Source organism: Somniosus microcephalus, chromosome 4 (genome assembly GCF_052327205.1).
Source record: "Somniosus microcephalus isolate GS21.2 chromosome 4, FLI_Smic_1.0, whole genome shotgun sequence".
NCBI lineage: Eukaryota > Metazoa > Chordata > Chondrichthyes > Squaliformes > Somniosidae > Somniosus > Somniosus microcephalus.
The window spans coordinates 42,094,768-42,118,395 of NC_140990.1; the positions used below are offsets into that span (position 1 = coordinate 42,094,768).

A 23,628-nucleotide genomic window follows, 5' to 3' on the forward strand; every position below is an offset into this window, starting at 1 on the left:
TAATGACCAGCAAGTTCCCCTCCTTGTGGAGGGAAGTGAGGTGAACCCCATCCATTTGTGATAGTTATTCTCTAAATGGACATTCCTGGCGCTGTGTGTTTGTAACCAAGTCAAGATCTATACAGCCCTTTCCTAACATAATGTATGGAGCCTCTGGATCTGTGCCCCACAAATCAGTCAACACATCCAGGACAGTCTGATAAACCCTTTCTTTACAGAAAGTATGGAGGCTCTGGATCTGTGCCCCACAAAGGAGTCAACACATCCAGGACAGTCTGATAAACTCTATCGTTACAGAAAGTATGGAGGCTCTGGATCTGTGCCCCACAAAGGAGTCAATACATCCACGACAGTCTGATTAACCCTTTCCTTACAGAATGTATGGAGGCTCTGGATCTGTGCCCACCACAGTAACAGCTGATATCCAGCCTTTGCCTTACAGAGCGGACAGCAGCAATGCGGCTACTCAGCATCTGGATTGTGTGTGAGGCATTTCTGACAGCCGAGCTGGGCTGCTGTCTGTGTCCTTATAGGAGAATGGTCCCACATTTAGAGTCCAGGGTGGGAATGAAACCCATGTCTCGGCCTTGTAACCGGGAAGCGCAGGATTATTAATGGGTTTGGTTTACATAAGAACATAAGCAATAAGAGCAGGAGTGGGCCATACGGCCCCTCGAGCCTGCTCCGCCATTCAATAAGATCAGGGCTGATCATCGACCTCAACTCCACTTTCCCGCCCATACCCCATATCCCGTGATTCCACTAGAGTCCAAAAATCTATCTATCTCAACCTTGAATATACTCAAAGACTCAGCATTCACATCCCTCTGGGGCAGAGAATTGCAAAGATTCGCAACCCTTTGAGTGAATAAATTCCTCCTCACCTCAGTCTTAAATGGCCGACCCCTTATCCTGAGACTATATACCCCTAGTTCTAGGCTCTCCAGCCGAGGGGATCAACCTCTCAGCATCGACCCTGTCAATCGCCTTCACAATCTTATATGTTTCAATCAGATCACCTTTCGTTCTTCTAAACTTCAGGGAGTATAGATTTATTCCAGGGTCAATTCATTCTCTAAAATTCCGTTAGTTTTACCGTCAGGACACTGTTAACCGTGACTCCAGTGAGCTTTCCCCTCACGAGTCAGTTCACTGGTGAAATAACAATGTTGTCGGAATGATTTATAGATCCCTGATATTAGAATGATGCCGTCTGCTGTTCCTGAACAAACAACTGAACAGATTAAAGAATAAACGCTCCCAATAATTTAAACAGCGTTTCAAGCATTGTCCCCTTTCGTGGTTTGTATTAAAATGCTGTTTAAGTTCTATATTTAAGTTGTGAGCTTCTTTCTGCCTGCAATGATTTATTTAAAGATCCATAATCCTCAGATTTTTGATTAACAATGAGAGAGAATGGAGGGAACAGCCTTTCGGGGATTTACCGCTCATCTGTATAAAGTGCCCGGGAGCAGAGCACGGGGACCGGGTTCTAAGCCCCCAGGGTGAGGTGCATGTTCTCGTTACCAAGAGCTCAACATCAGCAGGGCTTGAAAAACTGTCCTTACAACTATCTCGCATATTAGTAAATGATGAGGAACAGAAAAAGAAACGCAATACAGGCAGTTTCGATGTATTTTTTGACTCTTTAACATCGATTTCCAGCATCAGTACAGTTAATGGCTTCAGAAATCAGATCTCAGGGTATATCTTTCATTCACATTTTAATATTAATTTCCCCATCTTCCACATCCTTCCACTCTCTTGTCCTACCCAATGGTTAACATCAAAATTCAATCCTTCGATATGGTGGATGTCTTTTTGTGATGATTATTGCCCGATGTACCGACCCAGCTCATTGTGGATTTCAAACAATAATCTTCAATTCATTCTAAACTGTACAAAACTATTGGCGAGACAGCATTTAACTCACTGCCTGGGGCCTGAGCCAAACAAAGGATAATGTGAGTTGACGCCCTCTGGTGGATATTCTGAGAACTGTTCCGATGTCGGCGGACAGGGTGTGAGGAATCCTGTGTGTATTCATTGACCTGTCTGCAGTTCCTGGTTATGGGAAGCTGGGTTGGAGCGGTTCTAAATGAACATGCCGAGCAGCAGCAAACGATTTACATCGTTCAACAACAGATTGGAAGAAGAAAGTTCATACGATTATAGGTAAAGAGTAGAGACAGGGGATGAAAAAGACAGACAGGTATCGAAAGGAAAAAGATGTGTTCAGGCACTACAGATGGATTTGTGAATTTCATTTTTATCATTTTGAAATCACCAACTAATCTAATTCCGCCAGTGCACTTCAACTTTTCATGTGGAGTGTTGTATTTTGTCGACATTTAGAAGGTTCCAGTGACTCTCACTGTGGAGGCTGAATTGTCGCTGGTTTATCGGTGTGAGAGCGCCCTCTGGTGAACACTAACTGGAACTCTCAGTGTGGGTTTTTGTACGGGCTCCGCTATATCTCTGCAGCAGTGTGGGGCTCATGGCACAGAAATACACGGCGGTGTCGGAGATCAGGGCATTGCTGATCGTTAGCTCGGTAATCTTGCTGCTTTTATAAAATGTAGAAGAGAATCGGTCAGTGAATTCAGGGTTCCTGTTTACTGTTCCTGCATAGAGATAAAACACGTGTTGTGGAGGCTGTCCGGTGTGCTGACTGTACCAGTACACATGAGGGTCAGTAGCGGTTGTTTTCAAGGTGCAGTTTAGTGTGACGTTACTTTCCTCTTCAACCGTTATTTCAGGATCCGGCTGTTCCACTGTGTCTTGGTGGCTCCATTCTAATATAAAATAATAGTAATAGTCATCTCCATCACAATCATCATCAGGATCATTTAACCAATTATCATAGCTGGGTTGCAGCCTTTAGGGGGAGAATGGATTTTAACTGGGGAGGAAATACTTACTGAGAAGTGATATAATGACGAGGAGCGGTGCGAGTCGGTTGCACATGACGTTCCCGGAGTCTTTAACTACAGTCCTGGCAATCCTCTGTCGGAGCAGAAATAGAGATCCCCGCCTCACTGCACCGCTGATCCAACCAATGTCAAAGAAGTAACACAGGCAGTAATCTCTCCGATAACAGAAGCCGGGTTAAAGAGAGAGCAGCAAACGGAAGCTGTGGGCGGGGCCGTCGCGGGCGGTGTTACTGCAGCTTTGTCTCCATCATTTCCAGCTGGTGACGGCCAGAAACATGTGACCACGGCGCCCTCTGGCGGTCATTCTGAGAACTTTGCACTGTCAGGATAACAGTTTGAGCAAAGTGTGAGTTTATCTATGGCGAACTTTCCAGCGTCCGGGTTTTGGGAGAGGCGGTTCAGACATTTTAACAATTTTTTAATCTCTTTCTTTATGGCTTTCTCTTACCTTTAAGATTCATGTTTCTCGCTCGTTGTTTCTCACTTTCTTTATTTTCTCTTTCCCTCCTTTCCCAATCTGTTGTCCACTACACCTATTATTACATTGATTTTTCTCTTTCTCTCATTCTTTCTTTAGTGCCTTCGATTTGTTTTCCTCTGTCTGTGTTTCAAATTCTTTTCATTTCAGAATTTCCTTAAATCTCTCTCTATATTTATTTTTCTGTGCTCAGCCCCTCTGCCCTCCGATTATTATAACCGGGCCCCTCCCAATGCCGTTACTCCAAACACAGCAGAGCGGCGCTCCCCCTCGGGGCAGGTTTCTGTGCGGACTCTCCGCCTGTTTGTTACACTGTGGGCTCACGGAGCAGCGATAGGTGGCGCTGTCTGTCACTCGCGCGTCTCTCACAGTCAGGGCACTGAGATTATTGCCTCCCCTGATTGAAGCACTGATCCTCCCGTGTTGATCGGTCCCCCTTGTGGCCATCACCAGATGCTGGCGGGTCTGATCCGGGTGCTGTTTGTACCAGTGCAGGACGCTAAACCCAGCGGTAGCGGAGCAGTTGATGGATACAATTCCCTCTTCACTAACTATCACCCGCCGAGGGAACTGCTCCACCTCATCTTCACCACTCACATCCGTGCAGATCAGAGTGTAAATAAGCAGGGAAACTGTAAATCAGGAGCATTATCGGATCAGATGAAGAGGAGGCTGAAAGTATTCTACACAGAGGTCGGGTTAGAACCAGGACACGGACATTATATTCAGCGTAATTAAAAAAGAGACACACTCTCGCTTTTTGTCCAATGCAGAGGCTTCCTCCTGTCGAACTAAGGAAACAAGCTATATCTCTGGGTTTACCCAACCCGGGCCGCCCACACTGAGTGTTTCTCACTGACACCAGCTCACACTGTCTCTGAATTCTAACCGGGCCGCCCACTCTCAGTGTCTCACTGTCTCTGAGAAAGGGGTAATCAATAATCTTGTGGTAAAGGGGACTTTGGGGACAGGTGACCATAATATGATTGAATTTTATATTAAATTTGAAAGTGATGCAGTCCAATCTGAAACTAAGGTCTTCAATCTAAACAGAGGAAACTACAAGGGTATTAGGGACAAGTTGGCCATGGTAGATTGGGAGACTACACTAACAGTATGAAGGTGGACATACAATGGCTAACATTCAAGGAAATAATGCATAAATTGCAACAAACATATATTCCACTAGGGCATAGAAAAACAAAAGGAAAAGTGATCCAACCATGGCTAACAAAATAAAGTAAAGCTAGTATTAAGTCAAAGGAGGAAGCTTATAAAGTTGCCAGAAATAGCGATCAGCTTGAGGATGGGGATCTTTTTAGAAATCAGCAAAGGGGGACCAAGAAATTTATAAAGAAAGGGAAAATGGAATATGAGCACAAACTAGCGAAAAATATAAAAAGGGATTGTAAAAGTTTCTATAGGTATGTGAAAAGGAAAAGACTGACGAAGGTAAATGTAGGTCCTTTACAGACAGAGACGGGAGAATTTATAATGGGGAATGAGGAAATGGCAGAGAAATTAAATAAATACTTTGTTTCTGTCTTCACGGAGGACGACACAAAAAACCTCCCAGAAATACGAGAAAACCAAGGGTGTGGCGAGAATGAGGAACTTAAAGAAATTATTATTGGTAAAAAAACAGTACTAGCAAAATTACTGGGACTAAAAGTCGATAAATCTCAAGGACCGGGTGACCTACATCCTAGGGTTTTGAAAGAGGTGGCCATTTGCATAGCGGACACATTGGTTGTCATCTTCCAAAATTTTATAAATTCTGGAACGGTTCCTATAGATTGGAGGATAGCAAATGCAACCCCGCTATTTAAGAAAGGAGGGAGAGAGAAAACTGAGAATTACAGACCTGTTAGCCTCACATCAGTAGTTGGGAACATGCTGGGATCTATTACAAAGGATGAAATAACTGGGCACTTAGAAACTAATAGTAAGATTGGGCAGAGTCAACATGGATTTATGAAAGGGAAATCCTGTTTGACAACACTATTGGAGTTCTTTGAGGATGTAACTAGTGGAGTCGACATAGGGGAACCGGTAGATGTCGTGTATTTGGATTTTCAGAAGGCCTTCGATAAGGTCCCATCAGGTCCCAAGAGGTTGGTGAATAAAAATGGGCAGATGGAATTGAAGGTAATATACTAGCATGGATTGAGAATTGGTTAACAGAGAGAAAACAAAGAGTAGGGATAAATGGGTCTTTTTCAGGATGGCAACCTGTGAGTAGTGGGGCACCGCAAAGATCGGTGCTTGGGCCCCAGCTATTCACAATCCATATCAATGATTTGGATGAGGGGACTAAATGTAACATTTCCAAATTTGCTGATGACATAAAGCTAGGTGGCAGTGTCAGTTGCAAAGAGGATGTGAAGAGGCTTTAAGGAGATCTCGACAGGCTCAGTGAGTGGGTGAGAACATGCCAGATGGAATATAATGTGGATAAATGTGAAGTTATCCAGTTTAGTAGAAAAAACAGAAAGGCAGAGTATTTCCTAAATGGTGAAAGATTGGGGAATGCAGAAGCTCAAAGGGACCTGGGTGTCCTTGTACATGAGTCACTGAAAGTGAATGTGCAGGTGCAGCAAACCATTAGTAAGGCAAATGGTATGCTGGCCTTCATTACAAGAGGATTTGAGAACAGGAGTAAATAAGTCTTACTCCAATTATATAGGGCCTTGGTGAGACCACACCTGGAGTACTGTGTACAATGTTGGTCTCCTTACCTAAGGAAGGATATACTTGCCATAGAGGGAGTGTAACGAGATTGATTCCTGGGATGGCGGGACTGTCGTATGAGAAGAGATTGAGTAAACTAGGCCTGTATTCTCTTGAATTCAGAAGCATGAGAGGGGATCTCATTGAAGCAAACAAAATTATTACAGGGCTTGATAGGGTGGATGCTGGGAGAATGTTTCCCTTAGCTGGGGGAGTCTAGAACCAGGGGCCACAGCCTCAGGATAAAGGTAGGACATTCAAGAATTCAAGACTGAGATGAGAAGACATGTCTTCACACACAGTGTGGTGAATCTTTGGAATTCTCTACCCCTGAGGGCTGTGGAGGCTCAGACATTGGGTACATTCAAAACAGAAGTCGATAGATATCTGATTGTAAGGGCATCAAGGGATATGGCGATAGGGCCGGTGAATGGAGTTGAGGTCGATGATCAGACATGATCTCATTGAATGGCGGAGCAGGCTCGAAGGGCCGAATGGCCTACTCCAGCTCCTATTTCTTATGTTCATATATTCTTATGTTCTCTGAGCACACACCGGGCCGTTCACACTCAGTGTTTCCCACTGACACCAGTTCACACTGTCTCTGAGTTCACACCGGGCCGCCCACACTCAGTGTTTCTCACTGACACCAGCTCACACTGTATCTGAGCTCACACCAGGCCGCCCACACTCAGTGTTTCTCACTGACACCAGCTCACACTGTCTATAAGCTCACATCAGGCCGCAGTACAACGGCCCCTTCTCACGTTAATGGTAAGCCCTATTTTAGGCACATTATTCGGTACTTTTTAAACACAATCTGGCAAACTGTTAAGCAGCAGTGTTGGTTCACACTGCCCTCTTGTGGCTGTTGTCTGATTCACATTCAACTTTCGGTGCAATTAATGTAATGTGGCTTTGTCTGTCTGCCAGGACAGCGCGAGATTTATTCTGGGTCGTTTCTACATGTCTAATAAAATACAGAATGGAGACGCTCTTCAGGAATTCATTCTCAATGAATCTTAATATATTAATACACAAAAAAGATTATTAAGCCCATCAAGTCTTCAATTCCGTTCTCGCATCCCACTCTTTAATAATTCTCTAAGTACACAATATGCTTCTTTGTAAAAGAATAATTGATGCAGTCTGCTTCACTAACAATGTCTGGCAGAGAATTCCACCTTCTCACCACTCTTAAAGGAGTGGGCCTTTGGCGTAGCGGTAGCATCCCCGCCGCTGGGTTAGCAGGCGTAGGGTTTCGAACCCCGCTCCATGATAGTTCCAGTAAATTGAGTCGGAGTTCCGGTTCTAAATTCTGGGTTGATATCCAGCGGGATACTTGCGTCCGTGAGTGCCCCACCCCCCCCCCCCCCACTCGTATGGGCTGTGAAAGCCCGTAAAACCCGCCCGCCATAGGACTAACCACCTTAATGGCTGGTACGACGATGGTTACGGTCACAGAAGGCACGTTAATCGCGGCCAAAAATCCTTCCAGCACTTCATACAGTTCCCCAAAGGGAACAATGTTACGACGACCGCCCTTAAATAATAATCTTTTTGAAAAATGACCTTCAGTCGGAAGGTTTTTTCCCTCTTTCCGTGCATTTCCGGGATGTGCCCAGGACATTGTGGTTGAGGCCGGTAATGGTCAGATAAGAATCCTCACCCATTCCCGGGACAGAATGATCAGATGTCCGGGAGCCTGTGTGCCGGGGCCGCGGGCACTGATGATGAACACAGACAGCGACAATGATCGGCGGCAGCTCATTGAAACCAGGCTCTTGGTTTGATTCAGGAAATGACGGGGACGCCGTGTGCTGACAGAAGCACTTCAATTTCTCCCCTTCAGTCCGAGAACTGAAACTGAGAGGAGGCACCGGGTGAAGTGCGGGGTCCCCGTGCCGGGAGACTGCGGACATTATGGCGTTTGGGCTTTTAGTTGTTTCGGCCCTAACAACGCTGTTATTCGGTTGGTTTATTTATTTATAGATCTGTGTCTGTCTGTCAATTCAATTATTGACACAACTCTCTTATGTTCATCGATCTCCAGGCCTGCCCACCTATCTGTCTAATTGTCTATCCACCTGTCATTATCCACCTGTCATTAATGTTATCCAATCCCTTACAATTGAACACTTTCACCTGTCTCTCAACTTGTCTGTCTGTTTATGCGGGTATATCTTACTATCTGTCTCTCTATCTTTGTCTGTCTGTCTGTCTGTCTGTCTGTCTGTCTGTCGGCTTTTCTCTTTGGCTCCTGCTGTCTGTCTGTCTCGCTGCCTCTCTGTCTGTCTTCCTCTCTGTAAATCTGTTTGGTAATCCACCTGCCTCTCTCTCTCTATCTAGCCATTTATCTGATGCTTTCTCTTTCTTTCTCTTTGTCACCCTGTGTACACACAGAGTGATAGTCAGGTGTATTGTTAAAGAAAGAGAAACGTGTGATCTGTGCTTCTCTCTGTATCCATGGGTAACCGGGAATGTGTTCTGCAGGACTGAGTTCTGGAGACTCCGTCGATCAAAGTTCAACAGAAGCCCAATATCCGGAAGGAACCTCGATGAGTATTAATTGCAACTATTCAACCTCCGAACCCAACTACTACCTCGAGCTTTATCTTCAGAGCCAGAACAAGGCTCCAACTGTCGTAATTCGAGTACATCCCATTGTAAAGGACGAAGTTAACGGCCGTTTCTCTGTCATTCTGGAAAAGTCGAAAACTGTCGCTGTTTTCACCCTGACTGAGCTGCAGCTCGCTGACAGCGCCGTGTATTACTGTGCACTGAGGCCCGCAGTGAGAAGGGCCTCGGGACACCTCGTACAGTAACCGTGTTCTGTGAGATCAGCTCAAAGGAGATACTTTAAACCCGGCCACCAGGTGGCGCTGACAGAGCGCGGATTCACACCGCCGGTCACTTTACGTCAACCAATACTGACCGACACTTCCTCAAATAAATTAACGTGAACATTCTTTTTATTTCATATTTCTGCTCATTAATGTTATCCAATCCCTTACAATTGAATAATTTCATAAGCTAGTTAAGTGTAAATGAGATGTGCACCTGGTTTTAACCCACTTCACTGATGAAGATTTCCGTGTCTATTGAGTAACATAATTCTGCAATTCCTGTAGCGAGCCTGCTTGTCCCGAATTTGTAATAAATGTGAAAGTAACGCTGCCCTTATAGAGACAGAGTTATATAATTTTCGAACGGGACATTGTTATTGAATTCAGTTCCTCACAGGTGGATCCGACGTGTGACAACACCGCCCGCGGCAGTCCCGCCCACAGCTTCCGTTTGCTGCTCTCGCTCTGACCCGCCTTGCCTGCTCAGTGTTATTGGAGGATTACTGCCTCTGTTCCCTGTTTGGCATTGGTTTGGTCAACAGTGCAGTGGGGCGGGGATCTGTATTCCTGCTCCGACAGAGGATTTCCCAGACTACAGATTTAGAGACTCAGGGACCATCATGCGGAACCATCTCGTCCCGCTCCTCGTCATTATATCACTTCTCATAAATATGTCCTTCCCTGTAAAAAGCCATTCTCCCCATGACTGCTGTAAACCAGATGTTAATGTGACAAAATGCTGTTGATGGTGATTACTATTACTATTATTTTATGTTAGAATAGAGCCTCCAAGACAGTGGAACAGCCGGCCCTGAAATGACGGTTGAAGAGGAAAGTAATATCACACTAACCTGCACATTGACAACAGGCTATGCTGACCCTTCTATGTTCTGGTACAGTCACCACCCCGGTCTACCTCCGCTTTACGTGGTTTATCACTATGTAGGGAAAATAAATCGGGGTCCCGGATTTACTGGCACATTCAATCAAACAAAATACGAAATAATCCGATGAGACGGTGAATAACGTCTGAGAGACGAGGAGGTTAAGAGAGTTATGGCCTGGTGTAATAAAAGTAGAGAGATTAAGTAATGCAGTAATAATTGAGACAGGGCCTAGTGTAATATAAACAGAGACAGGGTCTAGTGTAATATAAACAGAGATAGGGTCTAGTGTAATATAAACAGTGACAGGGTCTTGTGTAATATAAACAGAGACAGGGTCTAGTGTAGTATAAACAGAGACAGGGTCTAGTATAATATAAACAGAGACAGGGTCTAGTGCAATATAAACAGAGACAGGGTCTAGTGTAATATAAACAGAGACAGGGTTTAGTGTAATATAAACAGAGACAGGGTCTCGTGTAATATAAACAGAGACATGGTCGAGTGTAATATAAACAGAGATGGGCTAGTGTAATATAAACAGCGACAGGGTCTAGTGTAATACAAACACAGAAAAGGTCTAGTGCAATATAAACAGAGACAGGGTCTAGTGTAATATAAACAGAGACAGTGTCTAGTGTAACATAAACAGAGACAGGGTCCAGTGTTATATGAAAAGTGACAGGGTTTAGTGTAATAAAAACAGAGACAGGGTCTAGTGTTACACAAACAGAGACAGTGTCAAGTGTAATATAAACAGAGATAGGGTCTAGTGTTATATAAACAGAGTCAGGGTCTATTGTAATATTAGCAGAGACAGGGCCTAGAGTAATATAAACAGAGACAGGGTCTAATGTATTATAAACAGAGACAGGGTCTAGTGTAATATAAACCGAGACAGGGTCCAGTGTAATCTAAACAGAGACAGGGTCTAGTATAATATAAACAGAGACAGGGTCTCGTGTAACATAAACAGAGACAGGGTCCAGTGTTATATAAACAGAGAAAAGGTTTAGTGTAATAAAAACAGAGACAGGGTCTCGTGTAACATAAACAGAGACAGGGTCCAGTGTTATATAAACAGAGAAAAGGTTTAGTGTAATATAAACAGAGACAGGTTCTAGTGCAATATAATGAAGGCAAGTGTCCCATATGCATTTTCAACCACCTTATCTACCTGTTCCGCTGCCTTCAGGGATCTATGTACATGCACACCAAGGTCCCTCTGACCCTCTGTACTTCCTAGGGTCCTACCACTCATTGTGTACTCCCTTGCCTTATTTGTCCGTCCAAAATGCATCACCTCGCACTTTTCAGGGTTAAATTCCATTTGCCACTTTTCCGCCCATCTGACCAACTCATTTATATCTTCCTGTAGCCTGAGGCTTTCCTCCTCACAATTTCCCACCCCACCAATTTTCGTGTCATCTGCGAACTTACTGATCATACCTTTTACATTCTCATCCAAATCATTTATGTAGATCACAAACAGCAAGGGACCCAGCATCGATCCCGGAGGTACCCCACTAGACACAGGCTTCCAGTCTCAAAAGCAACCTTCGACCATCACCCTCTGCCTCCTGCCACTCAGCCAGTTTAGGATCCAATGCGCCAAGGCACCCTGGATCCCATGGGCTCTTACCTTCTTGACCAGTCTCCTATGCGGGACTTTGTCAAAAGCTTTACTGAAGTCCATGTAAGCCACATCCACAGCATTTCCCTCATCCACACACCTAGTCACCCCCTCGAAAAATTCAATCAGATTTGTCAGACATGATTTACCCTTGACAAAGCCATGCTGACTATCCCCGATTATTCCTTGCCTCTCCAAGTGGAGACTAATTTTGTCCCTCAGAATTTTTTCCAATAATTTCCCTACCACAGATGTTAGGCTCACTGGCCTGCAATTCCCTGGTTTATCCCTGCTACCCTTCTTGAATAATGGTACTACGTTAGCTGTTCTCCAGTCCTCTGGTGCATTCCCTGTGGCCAGAGAGGTTCTGAAAATTTGTGTCAGAGCCCCTGCAATCTCCTCCCTTGCCTCACATAACAGCCTGGGATACATCTCGTCCGGGCCTGGGGATTTATCCACTTTTTGGCCTGCTAAAACCGATAGTACCTCCTCCCTCTCGATGCTAATATGTTCAAGTATGTCACAGTCTCCTTGCCCGATTTCTATGTTCTACATCATCTTTCTCCATAGTGAACACAGATGCAAAAAATTCATTTAAAACCCCGCCTACATCATCTGGCTCTACACACAGATTGCCACTTTGGTCCCTAATGGGCCCTACCCTTTCCCTGGTTATCCTCTTGCCCTTAATATACTTATAAAACATCTTAGGATTTTCCTTTATTTTGCTCACCAGTGTTATTTCATGGCCCCTCCTCGCCCTCCTAATATCTTTTTTAAGTATGCCCCTGCACTTTTTATACTCCTCTAGGGCTTCCTCTGTCTTTAGTCTTTTGTAACTGCCAAAAGCCCTCCTTTTTTTCCTAATGCATTTTTGTATATCCCTTGTCATCCAAAGTTCCCTTTGCTTGTTGGTCACCCCCTTGACCTTTCCAGGAACATGTTGGCGTTGTACTCTCTCTATTTCCCCTCTGAAAGCCTCCCACTGCTTTGATGTGGATTTTCCTATAAGTAGCTGCTCCCAGTCCACTTTGGCCAGATCCTGCCTTATCATATTAAAATCGGCCATCCCCCAATTTAGAACCCTTATTTCCGGGCCGTCATTGTCTTTTTCCATGACCACCTTAAATTTCACCGAATTATGGTCACTGTCGCCAAAATGCTCCCCTACTGACACTTCCATCACTTGCCCGGCTACATTCCCTAGAATTAGGTCCAGTACCGCCCCCTCTCTCCCCGCTGCTGAGTTGGTAAGGCTCACCTCCTCTCTGCTGCCGCCCCCGAACTGGTCTCGGGCCTCGGTCTTCGCGCCGGTTTTTATACCGGGCTCACCTCCTCTCTGCTGCCGCCCCCGAACTGGTCTCGGGCCTCGGTCTTCACGCCGGTTTTTATACCGGGCTCACCTCCTCTCTGCTGCCGCCCCTGAACTGGTCCTGGGCCTCGGTCTTCGCGCCGGTTTTTATACCGGGCTCACCTCCTCTCTGCTGCCGCCCCCGAACTGGTCTCGGGCCTCGGTCTTCGCACCGGTTTTTATACCGGGCTCACCTCCTCTCTGCTGCCGCCCCCGAACAGAGATAGAAAGCCTTAACATGGCTTTAAAAGCAAGGGGGATGATTTGCATGATCAGCCCGAAGGCAGGTCAGCCGGATTTTACTGGCAGCGCAAGTGAAACCATCCCACAGGCAGCACCCAGAACGGGGCTGGATAGGGAATTAGAGATCCCAAGACTGCAGCCCACAGCTCCGAGTCTTGAGGAGCTCTGGCAGCAAAGAGCGGTGGACAATGGGGTGGTCGGAGAACGCCAGCAGGTCCCGCTTGGCAGGCGGGGAGCAGGACCAGTGTACCCCCTCCAACAATGGAGGTACGGTCCGCCCGTGAGGGGTGAACCTGAGAATAGGAATCCTCAGCCCACAGTAGGTTCAAGTTCACAGGCAAGTGCTGTGGCTTGTGTGGGGGGAGGAGCAATTCATGAACAGAGTAAGCTGCTTAAGCAGGGGAACAGAGAAGGAGAGTTCTGGGACCCTTGTGGAGCAGGTCCAGTAGCAGAAACCTGGGACAAGGGAGGCACAAAGGGGATAGTTTTGGCCCCAGGCCAAAGGCAAGTCCAAAATTCCCCATTTAAAGCCACCCAGGTACGGGAACATGAGTTTGCTGTCCATGCAAGTTCAAATTCAGCACCTGTAAAAACAGGCACTGTCGCTTGGTCTAAGGGAGAAGTTGTCCAGACCACAAATTGGGACACTTCACCGCCCCAGTGGGACCCTAGTTTTAACCAAAGTTTCAATTTGAGCGAGTTAGGTAGCTTAGAGATGGAGAAACAGCAGCCTGGGATTAGAAATCAGCAGGCTGCTGCCACTCCATTCACTGAAACTGCTCGCGCAGGCGCAGTTCCCCAGCCCGTACCCCCAGCGGATCCTCCTCAGTTTTCCCACGCAGGCGCGGTCGTGCGTCTGAGGGGAAAGCTCTGCCAACAGGAGGGCTGCGCAGGCGCAGCTGCGCGGCTGAGGGAAAGGGTTTCTGAATACCGGGTTTGCGCAGGCGCAGTCACGAACCCAGAACCCACAGCGGCTCTTGCTTACAGTGAGGCCAAGCGCGCAGGCGCAGTCGGCCACTTATAGATCCCTGCTGCTCAGTTTTTACGCGCAGGCGCACAGGCCTGCTTGGAAGACTCAGCGGTTCATCCAACCCTTTTCAAACAAATCGGATGTGCAGGCTGTAGTGTATGTATGTTTAAGAGGAACTATGTTTTTTTGAAGCCCCTTTGTACTGTAGTACCGGTAGTGACCACTCGGGTATATAAGCCTGTATAGCGTCTTGTATAGTTATAGATCACCTCCAGACTTTGTTCAGTAAATAATTGTTAAATCAACTCCTGCATTCTGTGCCTCCATTATCACACGCATACAACAGTGGCGACGAGTTAGAAACGAACTTACCTGCAATTCGGCAGCACCTCAAGGAGATCGATTCCTCAGACGAAGGTTGAAGAAAAAAAAAGAAAAAAAACTGTGGTTTCACCAGCTAAACGGGCTGCTGGCAGGTAGTGCACTGATCCTTCCTGGGCGGCGGGCTGGGGCTCGATCGGGTGGCTCTGCAGCAGGGCTGGGCAGCGAGTCGGAAGGCAGAAGCAAACAGTGACAGAGGGTCGAGCACTCAGGAGACGGCCGGTGCTGCAAAGCAGGTCGGCATTCGGACCAAGCAGAGGGAGGGGAAAGTCCCAGAGAGTCCGACGGGAATGATTCTCCAAGTGACGGAGAAACTGTTTAAAATATATGAGTACATAAAAACCGCGGAGAACAGCGTTGGCAGCAGCGGCAGCGGCGGGAAAGCGCGGGAGGCACCATCTTCACTCGGCAGGGAAGAAGGGAAAGCGCAGGAGGTGCCATTTTTGATTTTCAGGATGCCTAAGACTGGCAATATTACTGCTTTCGATAGTGATATAGAGGATTGGACCACATATGTGGAAAGAGTGGAGGTATATTGCAAGGCGAATGAAGTAGCGGATGATAAAAAGGCATCGGTACTTCTAAATCTGATGGGCGCAAGGACATACAGGCTGTTACGTAAGGCTGTCAGAGAAGTGCGAAAATAATAGGGTAATAATAGTGGGGGATTTCAACTTCCCCAATATAAATTGGGATACTCAGAGTGTGAAAGGGTGTGCAGAATTCTTAAAGTGCATCCAGGAGAGCTTTTTGAGCCAACATGTAGAAAGTCCTACAAAAGAGGGGGCGGTACTGGACCTAATTCTGGGGAATGTAGCCGGGCAAGTGGTGGAAGTATCAGTAGGAGAGCATTTTGGCGACAGTGACCATAATTCGGTGAGATTTATGGTGGTCATGGAAAAAGACAAAGACGGCCCGGAAATAAGGGTTCTAAATTGGGGGAAGGCCGATTTTAATATGATAAGGCAGGATCTGGCCAAAGTGGACTGGGAGCAGCTACTTATAGGAAAATCCACATCAAAACAGTGGGAGACTTTCAGAAGGGAAATAGAGAGAGTACAGCGCCAACATGTTCCTGTAAAGGTCAAGGGGGGGACCAACAAGCAAAGGGAACCTTGGATGACAAGGGATATACAAAAATGCATTAGAAATAAAAGGGGGGCTTTTGGCAGTTACAAAAGACTAAAGACGGAAGAAGCCCTGGAGGAGTATAAAAAGTGCAGGGGCATACTTAAAAAAGAAATTAGGAGGGCGAGGAGGGGCCATGAAATAACACTGGCGAGCCAAATAAAGGAAAATCCTAAGATGTTTTATAAGTATATTAAGGGCAAGAGGATAACCAGGGAAAGGGTAGGGCCCATTAGGGACCAAAGTGGCAATCTGTGTGTAGAGCCAGATGATGTAGGCGGGGTTTTAAATGAATTTTTTGCAACTGTGTTGACTATGGAGAAAGACGATGCAGACATAGAAATCGGGCAAGGGGACTGTGACATACTTGAACATATTAGCATCGAGAGGGAGGAGGTGCTAGCGGTTTAGCAGGCCAAAAAGTGGATAAATCCCCAGGCCCAGACGACATGTATCCCAGGCTGCTGTGGGAGGCAAAGGAAGAGATTGCAGGGGCTCTGACACAAATTTTTAGAACCTCTCTGGCCACAGGGGATGTACCAGAGGACTGGAGAACAGCTAATGTAGTACCATTATACAAGAAGGGTAGCAGGGATAAACCAGGGAATTACAGGCCAGTGAGCCTAACATCTGTGGTAGGGAAATTATTGGAAAAAATTCTGCGGGACAAAATTAGTCTCCACTTGGAGAGGCAAGGATTAATCGGGAATAGTCCGCATGGCTTTGTCAAGGGTAAATCATGTCTGACAAATCTGATTGAATTTTTCGAGGGGGTGACTCGGGAGGTGGATGAGGGAAATGCTGTGGATGTGGTTTACATGGACTTCAGTAAAGCTTTTGACAAAGTCCCGCATAGGAGACTGGTCAAGAAGGTAAGAGCCCATGGGATCCAGGGTGCCTTGGCGCGTTGGATCCTAAACTGGCTGAGTGGCAGGAGGCAGAGGGTGATGGTCGAAGGTTGCTTTTGTGACTGGAAGCCTGTGTCCAGTGGTGTACCTCAGGGATCGGTGCTGGGTCCCTTGTTGTTTGTGATTTGCATAAATGATTTGGATGAGAATGTAAAAGGTATGATCAGTAAGTTTGCAGATGACACGAAAATTGGTGGGGTGGTAAATTGCAAGGAGGAAAGCCTCAGGCTACAGGACGATATAAACGGGTTGGTCAGATGGGCGGAAAAGTGGCAAATGGAATTTAACCCTGAAAAGTGCGAGGTGATGCATTTTGGACGGACAAATAAGGCAAGGGAATACACAATGAGTGGTAGGACCCTAGGAAGTACAGAGGGTCAGAGGGACCTTGGTGTACATGTACATAGATCCCTGAAGGCAGCGGAACAGGTAGATAAGGTGGTTAAAAAGGCATATGGGATACTTGCCTTCATTAGCCGAGGCATAGAATATAAGAGCAGGGAGGTTATGATGGAGCTGTACAAAACGCTGGTGAGGCCACAGCTGGAGTACTGTGTGCAGTTCTGGTCGCCTCACTATAGGAAGGATGTGATTGCTTTGGAGAGGGTGCAGAGAAGATTCACCAGGATGTTACCTGGGATGAAGCGCCTCAGCTATGAAGAAAGACTAACCAGGCTGGGGTTGTTTTCATTGGAGCAAAGAAGGCTGAGGGGGGACCTGATTGAGGTGTACAAAATGATGAGGGGCATAGATAGGGTAGACAAAGAGGAACTTTTCCCCTTAGTAGGGGGGTCAATAACAAGGGGGCATAGATTCAGGGTAAGGGGCAGGAGATTTAGAGGGGATTTGAGGAGGAACTTTTTCACCCAGAGGGTGGTTGGAATGTGGAACTCAATGCCTAAAAGGGTTGTAGAGGCAGGAACCCTCACAACATTCAAGAAGCATTTGGATGAGCACTTGAAATGCCATTGCATACAAGACTATGGACCAAATGCTGGAAAATGGGATTAGACTGGACAGGGATGGATGGGCGGCGCAGACATGATGGGCCGAAGGGCCTCTTTCTGTGCTGTAAAACTCTATGACTCTGTGACTTGATCACTCCAGCCAAACCGATGGACAAGAATTTTAAGGAGATTGTTGATACCCTACAGGAGCACTTAAACCCAACACCGCTGCTGATAGCGGAACGATTCAAATTCCTCAGGAGGAATCAGCACAAGAATGAAAGTAATGCTGATTACCTCACCGAATTACAAAAGCTATCAAAGCACTGCCAATTCGGGGCAGGACTGGCAGATTCTCTACGAGACAAATTCGTCTGCGGTCTCCTAAGCGAAGGAACACAGAAAAGACTACTTTCTGAGAAAGATTTGACACTGGACAAGGCTTTCAGTGTGGCTGTATCATACGAAGCAGCAGCAAGAGGAGCTGCAGAGACACAGCAAAAGCCACAGGACTTCGGCACCCATGAAATGACACGGGGTTTCGAGAGATGTTATCGCTGCGGCAGATCCACCCATGAGCAGAGGGACTGCTGGTTCAAGGGCAAAGCATGCAGGCAATGCAAAAAGATGGGACACATTGCACATGTATGCCGATCTGGAAAAAAATCCACTGACAGTAAAAAGGTCAAAAAGGAAAAGTACAGAAAGATACAAATGATGACGGACAGTAGCTCCGAAGACCACAAGAGCGATAGCAACTCCGGAAGCAAGAGACTAAGCTGTCTCAAATTACATAATGTAATTGCCAAAGACGATCACCGGACTATTTGGGTTACCCTTATGATAGCAGGGTCCCCAGTTAAAATGGAGATAGATACAGGATCAGCTCTGACCGTCATAAGTCGACGGGATTACGAGCGGCTATTTCCGCATATGCCTTTGAAAGACACATCCATAACTTGAAGACATATACGGGGCAGAAAGTATACCCCAGAGGGAAAATAAGGGTGCCGGTTGTATACAACGGCAAGGAAATACAGAAGTTGTATTTATACGTTCTGCAAGATGGTGGTCCACTGTTGTTGGGACGTGAATGGATCAGAAAGATACGTTTAGACCGGCACTCCATTCAGGCACTGATGGTGACCAGTAAGAAAAAAAATGATGATGACGTCATACCTGGACGATTAAAAGAAATCTTGGCTAATGCCAAAAAAGTGTTTCAACAGGAACTAGGAACCCTGAAAGGCGCCACCGCCTCAATAAAAGTGGAAGATGCGGCAATTCCCAAGTTTTTTAAGGCAAGGCCGGTGCCATACGCAATTCGTCCAGCAGTCGAGGCAGAGCTGGAGAATTTGGAAAAAGCAGGCGTGTTATCCAAGGTAGATTGGAGTGAGTGGGCAACACCCATCGTCCCGGTCATGTAGAAAACATTGAATAATGATAAATCGGAAGAACAGGGACAAATTTGCATCTGTGGGGACCTCAAGGTGACTGTAAACCCGGTTCTTCATATGGTACAGTATCCTCTTCCGAGGATAGAAGATATTTTCGCCTCACTATCCGGAGGGAAACGTTTCACCAACATTGACTTGGCGCAGGCATATCTACAGATGGATGTTGAGGAGGCCTCTGAAAAGTATCTCACGATAAACACACACAAATGCCTGTACCAGTACAATCGACTGGTTTTCGGAATAGCATCAGCTGCAGATATCTGGCAAGGAGCTATGGAGCAAGTCCTGCAAGGGATTCTGGGGACTCAATGCTACCTAGACGACGTCCTTGTAACAGGAGAAAATGACAACGAGCACCTTGCCAATTTGGAGCAGGTGCTCACGAGGCTGAGAGAACGGGGCCTACGAGCAAATCGCCCCAAGTGCGAATTTTTCCAGAAACAAATATCATATTGTGGCCATGTCATTAACGAAGAAGGGTTGCATAAGTCACCTGAAAAAATTGAAGCGGTCGTAAAAGCCCCAGCACCTGAAAATGTCTCACAATTAAGGTCGTTCCTGGGATTAATAAATTACTATCATAAATTTTTACCGAACTTGTCAATGGTTCTGCACCCTCTTAACGCACTGCTACAAACGGGAGTAATTTGGAAATGGAGCGAAGACTGTAAACGTGCCTTCCATAAATGCAAAGGCTTGATCACATCCAAGGATGTGTTGGCTCATTACAACCCATCACTGCCAATCAGACTGCTGTGCGGTGCATCCCCTTACAGCGTGGGAGCAGTATTATCGCATAGATTCCCTGATGGCTCGGAGCGGCCGATAGCTTTTGCATCACACTCATTGAACTCAGCTGAGTGTAACAATGCCCAGATCGACAGGGAGGCACTCAGCCTGGTGTGGGGGGTGAAGAAATTCAACCATTACCTACACGGACAAAAATTTACCTTGTTGACTGACCATCAACCCCTCATCTCCATATTCAACCCTAAAAAGGGCGTTCCCATTATGACAGCGCAAAGGCTACAGAGGTGGTCCCTTTTCCTAGGGGCACACCGATATGACATAGAATACAAAGGAACAAAACAGCATGGGAATTCTGATGGTTTATCGCGCCTACCATTGCCAACGGTAGAAGAGGCACCTACAGTGGACCCACTGTAGATGTTCCACTCGACCATAGTGGAATGTCTACCAGTTACAAATTCTGCCATTGAAAAGGAAACGAGAAATGACCCTACTCTCTCACGAGTCTACGATTTAACGGTGAAGGGATGGCCAGCACATGGCGAACCACTGTTGCCAGCATCCTCGCAAAGAAGAGAACAGCTGTCAGTGTGCCGAGGAACCTTGATGTGTGGATCCAGAGTGGTGATTCCACCGAAACTCCAGGATAAAGTGCTAAAGGAGCTTCACGAGAGGCATCTGGGTGGAGTGAAAATGAAGAACTTAGCCAAAGCGTTTGTGTGGTGGCCAGGTATCGATGGAGACATCGAAGAAATGACCAAGAGCTGTCTAGGATGCCAGAAGGTCCAAAACGCCCCACCACAAGCCCCTCTACATCCATGTGAGTGGCCCTCATCTCCATGGCAAAGGGTACATATCCACTTTGCTGATCCATTTAGGGACTCAATGTTCTTAATCGCGGTTGATGCACACTCCAAGTGGCCGGAGGTAATAAAGATGTCCTCCACCACCACGGAAAAAACCATCACAGTATTAAGGACCATATTCGCCGGGAATGGGCTGCCTGAACAGATCTGTTCTGATAATGGACCGCAATTTGTATCCGAAGAATTCAGGAAGTTTTTAAAAAACAATGGGGTTAAGCACTTCACGGCCGCCCCATACCATCCCGCCACCAATGGATTAGCTGAAAGGTTTGTCCAGACCTTTAAGAAGGCCATAAAGGCCATGGGTAATGAAGACATAAATCTACAACATAAGGTAGATAACTTCTTGTTTGCATACAGGAATGCAACACATGTGGTTACAAACCAAACCCCCGCCATGATGTTTTTCAATAGAAGACTAAGATGCCGGCTGGATTTGATCAAGCCAAACATCAGAAGGGACGTGGAGAACCGGCAATTTCAAGGCATGAATGAAAGGCCAACTAGAACCTTCCAGATAGGTCAACAAGTTTTGGCCCGGGGCTACCGTACTGAGAAATGGCAGCCTGGAACTATTTGCACATGACTCGGACCGCTGATGTGTACCGTGGACATTGGAGAAAGCATAATAAGGCGCCATGCTGGCCAGTTCATAGAGTCATCCGAAAAGGGACAACCTACACCACAACTCTATACGCCTACTGATGAAGCAGAGATACCCATAGTATCTACCTCCGATCCGGTGATACTGGAACCAGATGAACCCGACACTGGCATTCAAGCCGAATCGACCTTGCCAAAAGAACCTACTACACCACCAAAACCTACTACACCACCGAGGCATTATCCAGACTGAGTGTGGAAGCCTCTAGAGAGACTGAATTTGTAATTGATTAACTTCAGCAAATGTGTAGATTATTGTTCTTGTAAAAATGATAATTTATGATTACTTAAAATATTATGTACTATTTATCTAAAAGGGGAGGAATTGTAGTGAATGTATCTTTACGAGGAACTATGTTTTTTTGAAGCCCCTGTGTACTGTAGTACCGGTAGTGACCACTCGGGTAGATAAGCCTGTATAGCGTCTTGTATAGTTTTAGTTCACCTCCAGACTTTGTTCAGTAAACACTTGTTAAATCAACTCCTGTATTCCGTTTCTCCATTAACACATGGATACAACACAGGCGCGGTTGACTGTGGGACCCTAGCGGCCCCTCTTCTGTTTTCCTGCGCAGGCGCGATCGCCTGTTTGAAGCCAGAGGCTTCACAGCCTCTGCCGTGGGACAAAGGGGATGAGGTTTGCGCAGGCGCGGCCGCCTGTTTGAATACAGAGGCTTCACAGCCTCTGCCGAGGGACTCCAAAAAGATTGTTCGTGCAGGCGCGGTTTCCTGCGGGACCACAGCAGCTCTTCCTCAATTTTTTCAAGCAGGCGCACTTGCTTGTTTGAAGACACAGGCTTCACAGACTCTGGCACGGGACTCAGGGGAGGAGATTCACGCAGGCGCAGTCGCCTGTTTAAAGGGACCAGCTTCCCAGCCCGCTTCCAGAGTGCCCCCCCCCCCATGATGTGGGACCCTGGGGAGGCAGGGATAACAATTCCTCTTGCAGCGGAGCTGGTAACAGGTTTTGGACATGGGGAGAAGGTTCGCAGCCAGCTAGGGCGGTGACCCAGGCTCAGGGTCCGCCAGCCAAAGTTTCCCCCACAGAGACGCCCCTCAGAAGGTCTCAGTGGGTCAGCAAGCCCGAGAAAAGATGGTCACCCAATTTACAGTGGAGTAAAGTGGTCTCCCGAGCCAGGGAGAAGCCAAAGAACAGAGGTCCCATACCAGGAGCCATAAGGTGCGAGGGACCAGAGACAGGAGGCAGTCCAGCTTCGCTGCAGCCAGCAGCAATCTGCGACAGTGCCAAAGATTAGCCTGGCCGTCCAGAGACGGGCAGCATTTGTATTATAGCTTTGGTGTGAATATAGTGTGCTTTTAAGGTGTATTTTAATTTTGTTGATATAACTAGTTTTAAGTTTAACTTTAAAGAGTTTAAGTTTACTTGTGTGCCAAATGTTTGTATTTTGGTCCGAGGTCAATGGACCCGACCATGTCTCCACCTAAGGCAGCAGGTCAGTGAGACCTGGCTGCATGTCCTTTTAAGTTTTGCAGGAGATTGGAAAATGAAGCAGCCCTGTTTGCCCAGCCCGAGCTGGGCACCGAATGAAGATATGGATACAGAATGTTGGGGATCACCTCGTCACTGGACGAATCCAGAGGGTAACCCCGCAGCGGCCTTTGGGAGAAACCGGACAGGGTCAGGAGGAAATTGCCTACTCCTCCTACACGGAAGAGATGGCCCCAGCTGGGTAGGGCACGGCCCCCAGCCCAGCACTATCCTGACCGAAGTTCACTTGCGGGAGACCTCGCTGTTGCGGAATCAGGATTGGGAAGCGCGGGCGCCTTCTCAGATAGGGATGCGTTCCCCGGGAGTGGGTGGTGATGGCCCTGGAAAGATTGTGTAGGGGAGGGGATACCCAAGAGTTCAGTGGGTGCATTCGGGGGAGGGAGGAACTCACCCGGTGGCCCATGGGCAAAGAGGGTAAGTGTGGCTGGGAAGGATGAGTGGGTGGCCGGATCTGGGATCCAAGTTTCAGTGTGGGGCCAGGGAGAGTCGCCACACAGGCACCCATCTTTTTCTGCAGCCAGTCGAGGGAAGACGGGAGGGGGAGGGACTGGGAGTCATGATCCCATACTCCCCAGTCTCGGACTGTGCCAAGGTAACTTTTAACATGAGGGGTACCCCGCATCCACAAAGGGACAAGGGAACGGTTTGGGGCTGGCGGAGCAGGCTGGTCTGAAAATCCATTCTGTCTGTTTTAAAGTTTAAGACAATCAAAGGAGGGTGGAAGGTATATTTACCGCCCGGGTGGGAGGAGCAATACACACTCGAATTTCCTGACCCATCATCGGCACGTGATGGTCGGGGTTTATTTAAGCATGTTGTTTCAAATGTTTAATGATTTTTTGTATTTTGTTTTATAGTTCCAAGTCGAGCAGAGGCGTTGGACCCTCTCTGAGCTTGGGAGGGGTTTAAACTAACTTGGCAGGGGGATGGGATACAGAGGGGAGCTGAAA

General features: G+C 46.9%; 1 gene segment (V, D, J or C); it reads left to right on the top strand.

The window, feature by feature from the left end:
- Window positions 1-8,621: 8,621 nt before the first annotated feature.
- On the top strand, window positions 8,622-8,966 carry LOC147118725 (T cell receptor delta variable 1-like). The segment is given in 1 exon segment: window positions 8,622-8,966. A coding segment is annotated over 1 exon segment (345 nt).
- Window positions 8,967-23,628: the final 14,662 nt, after the last annotated feature.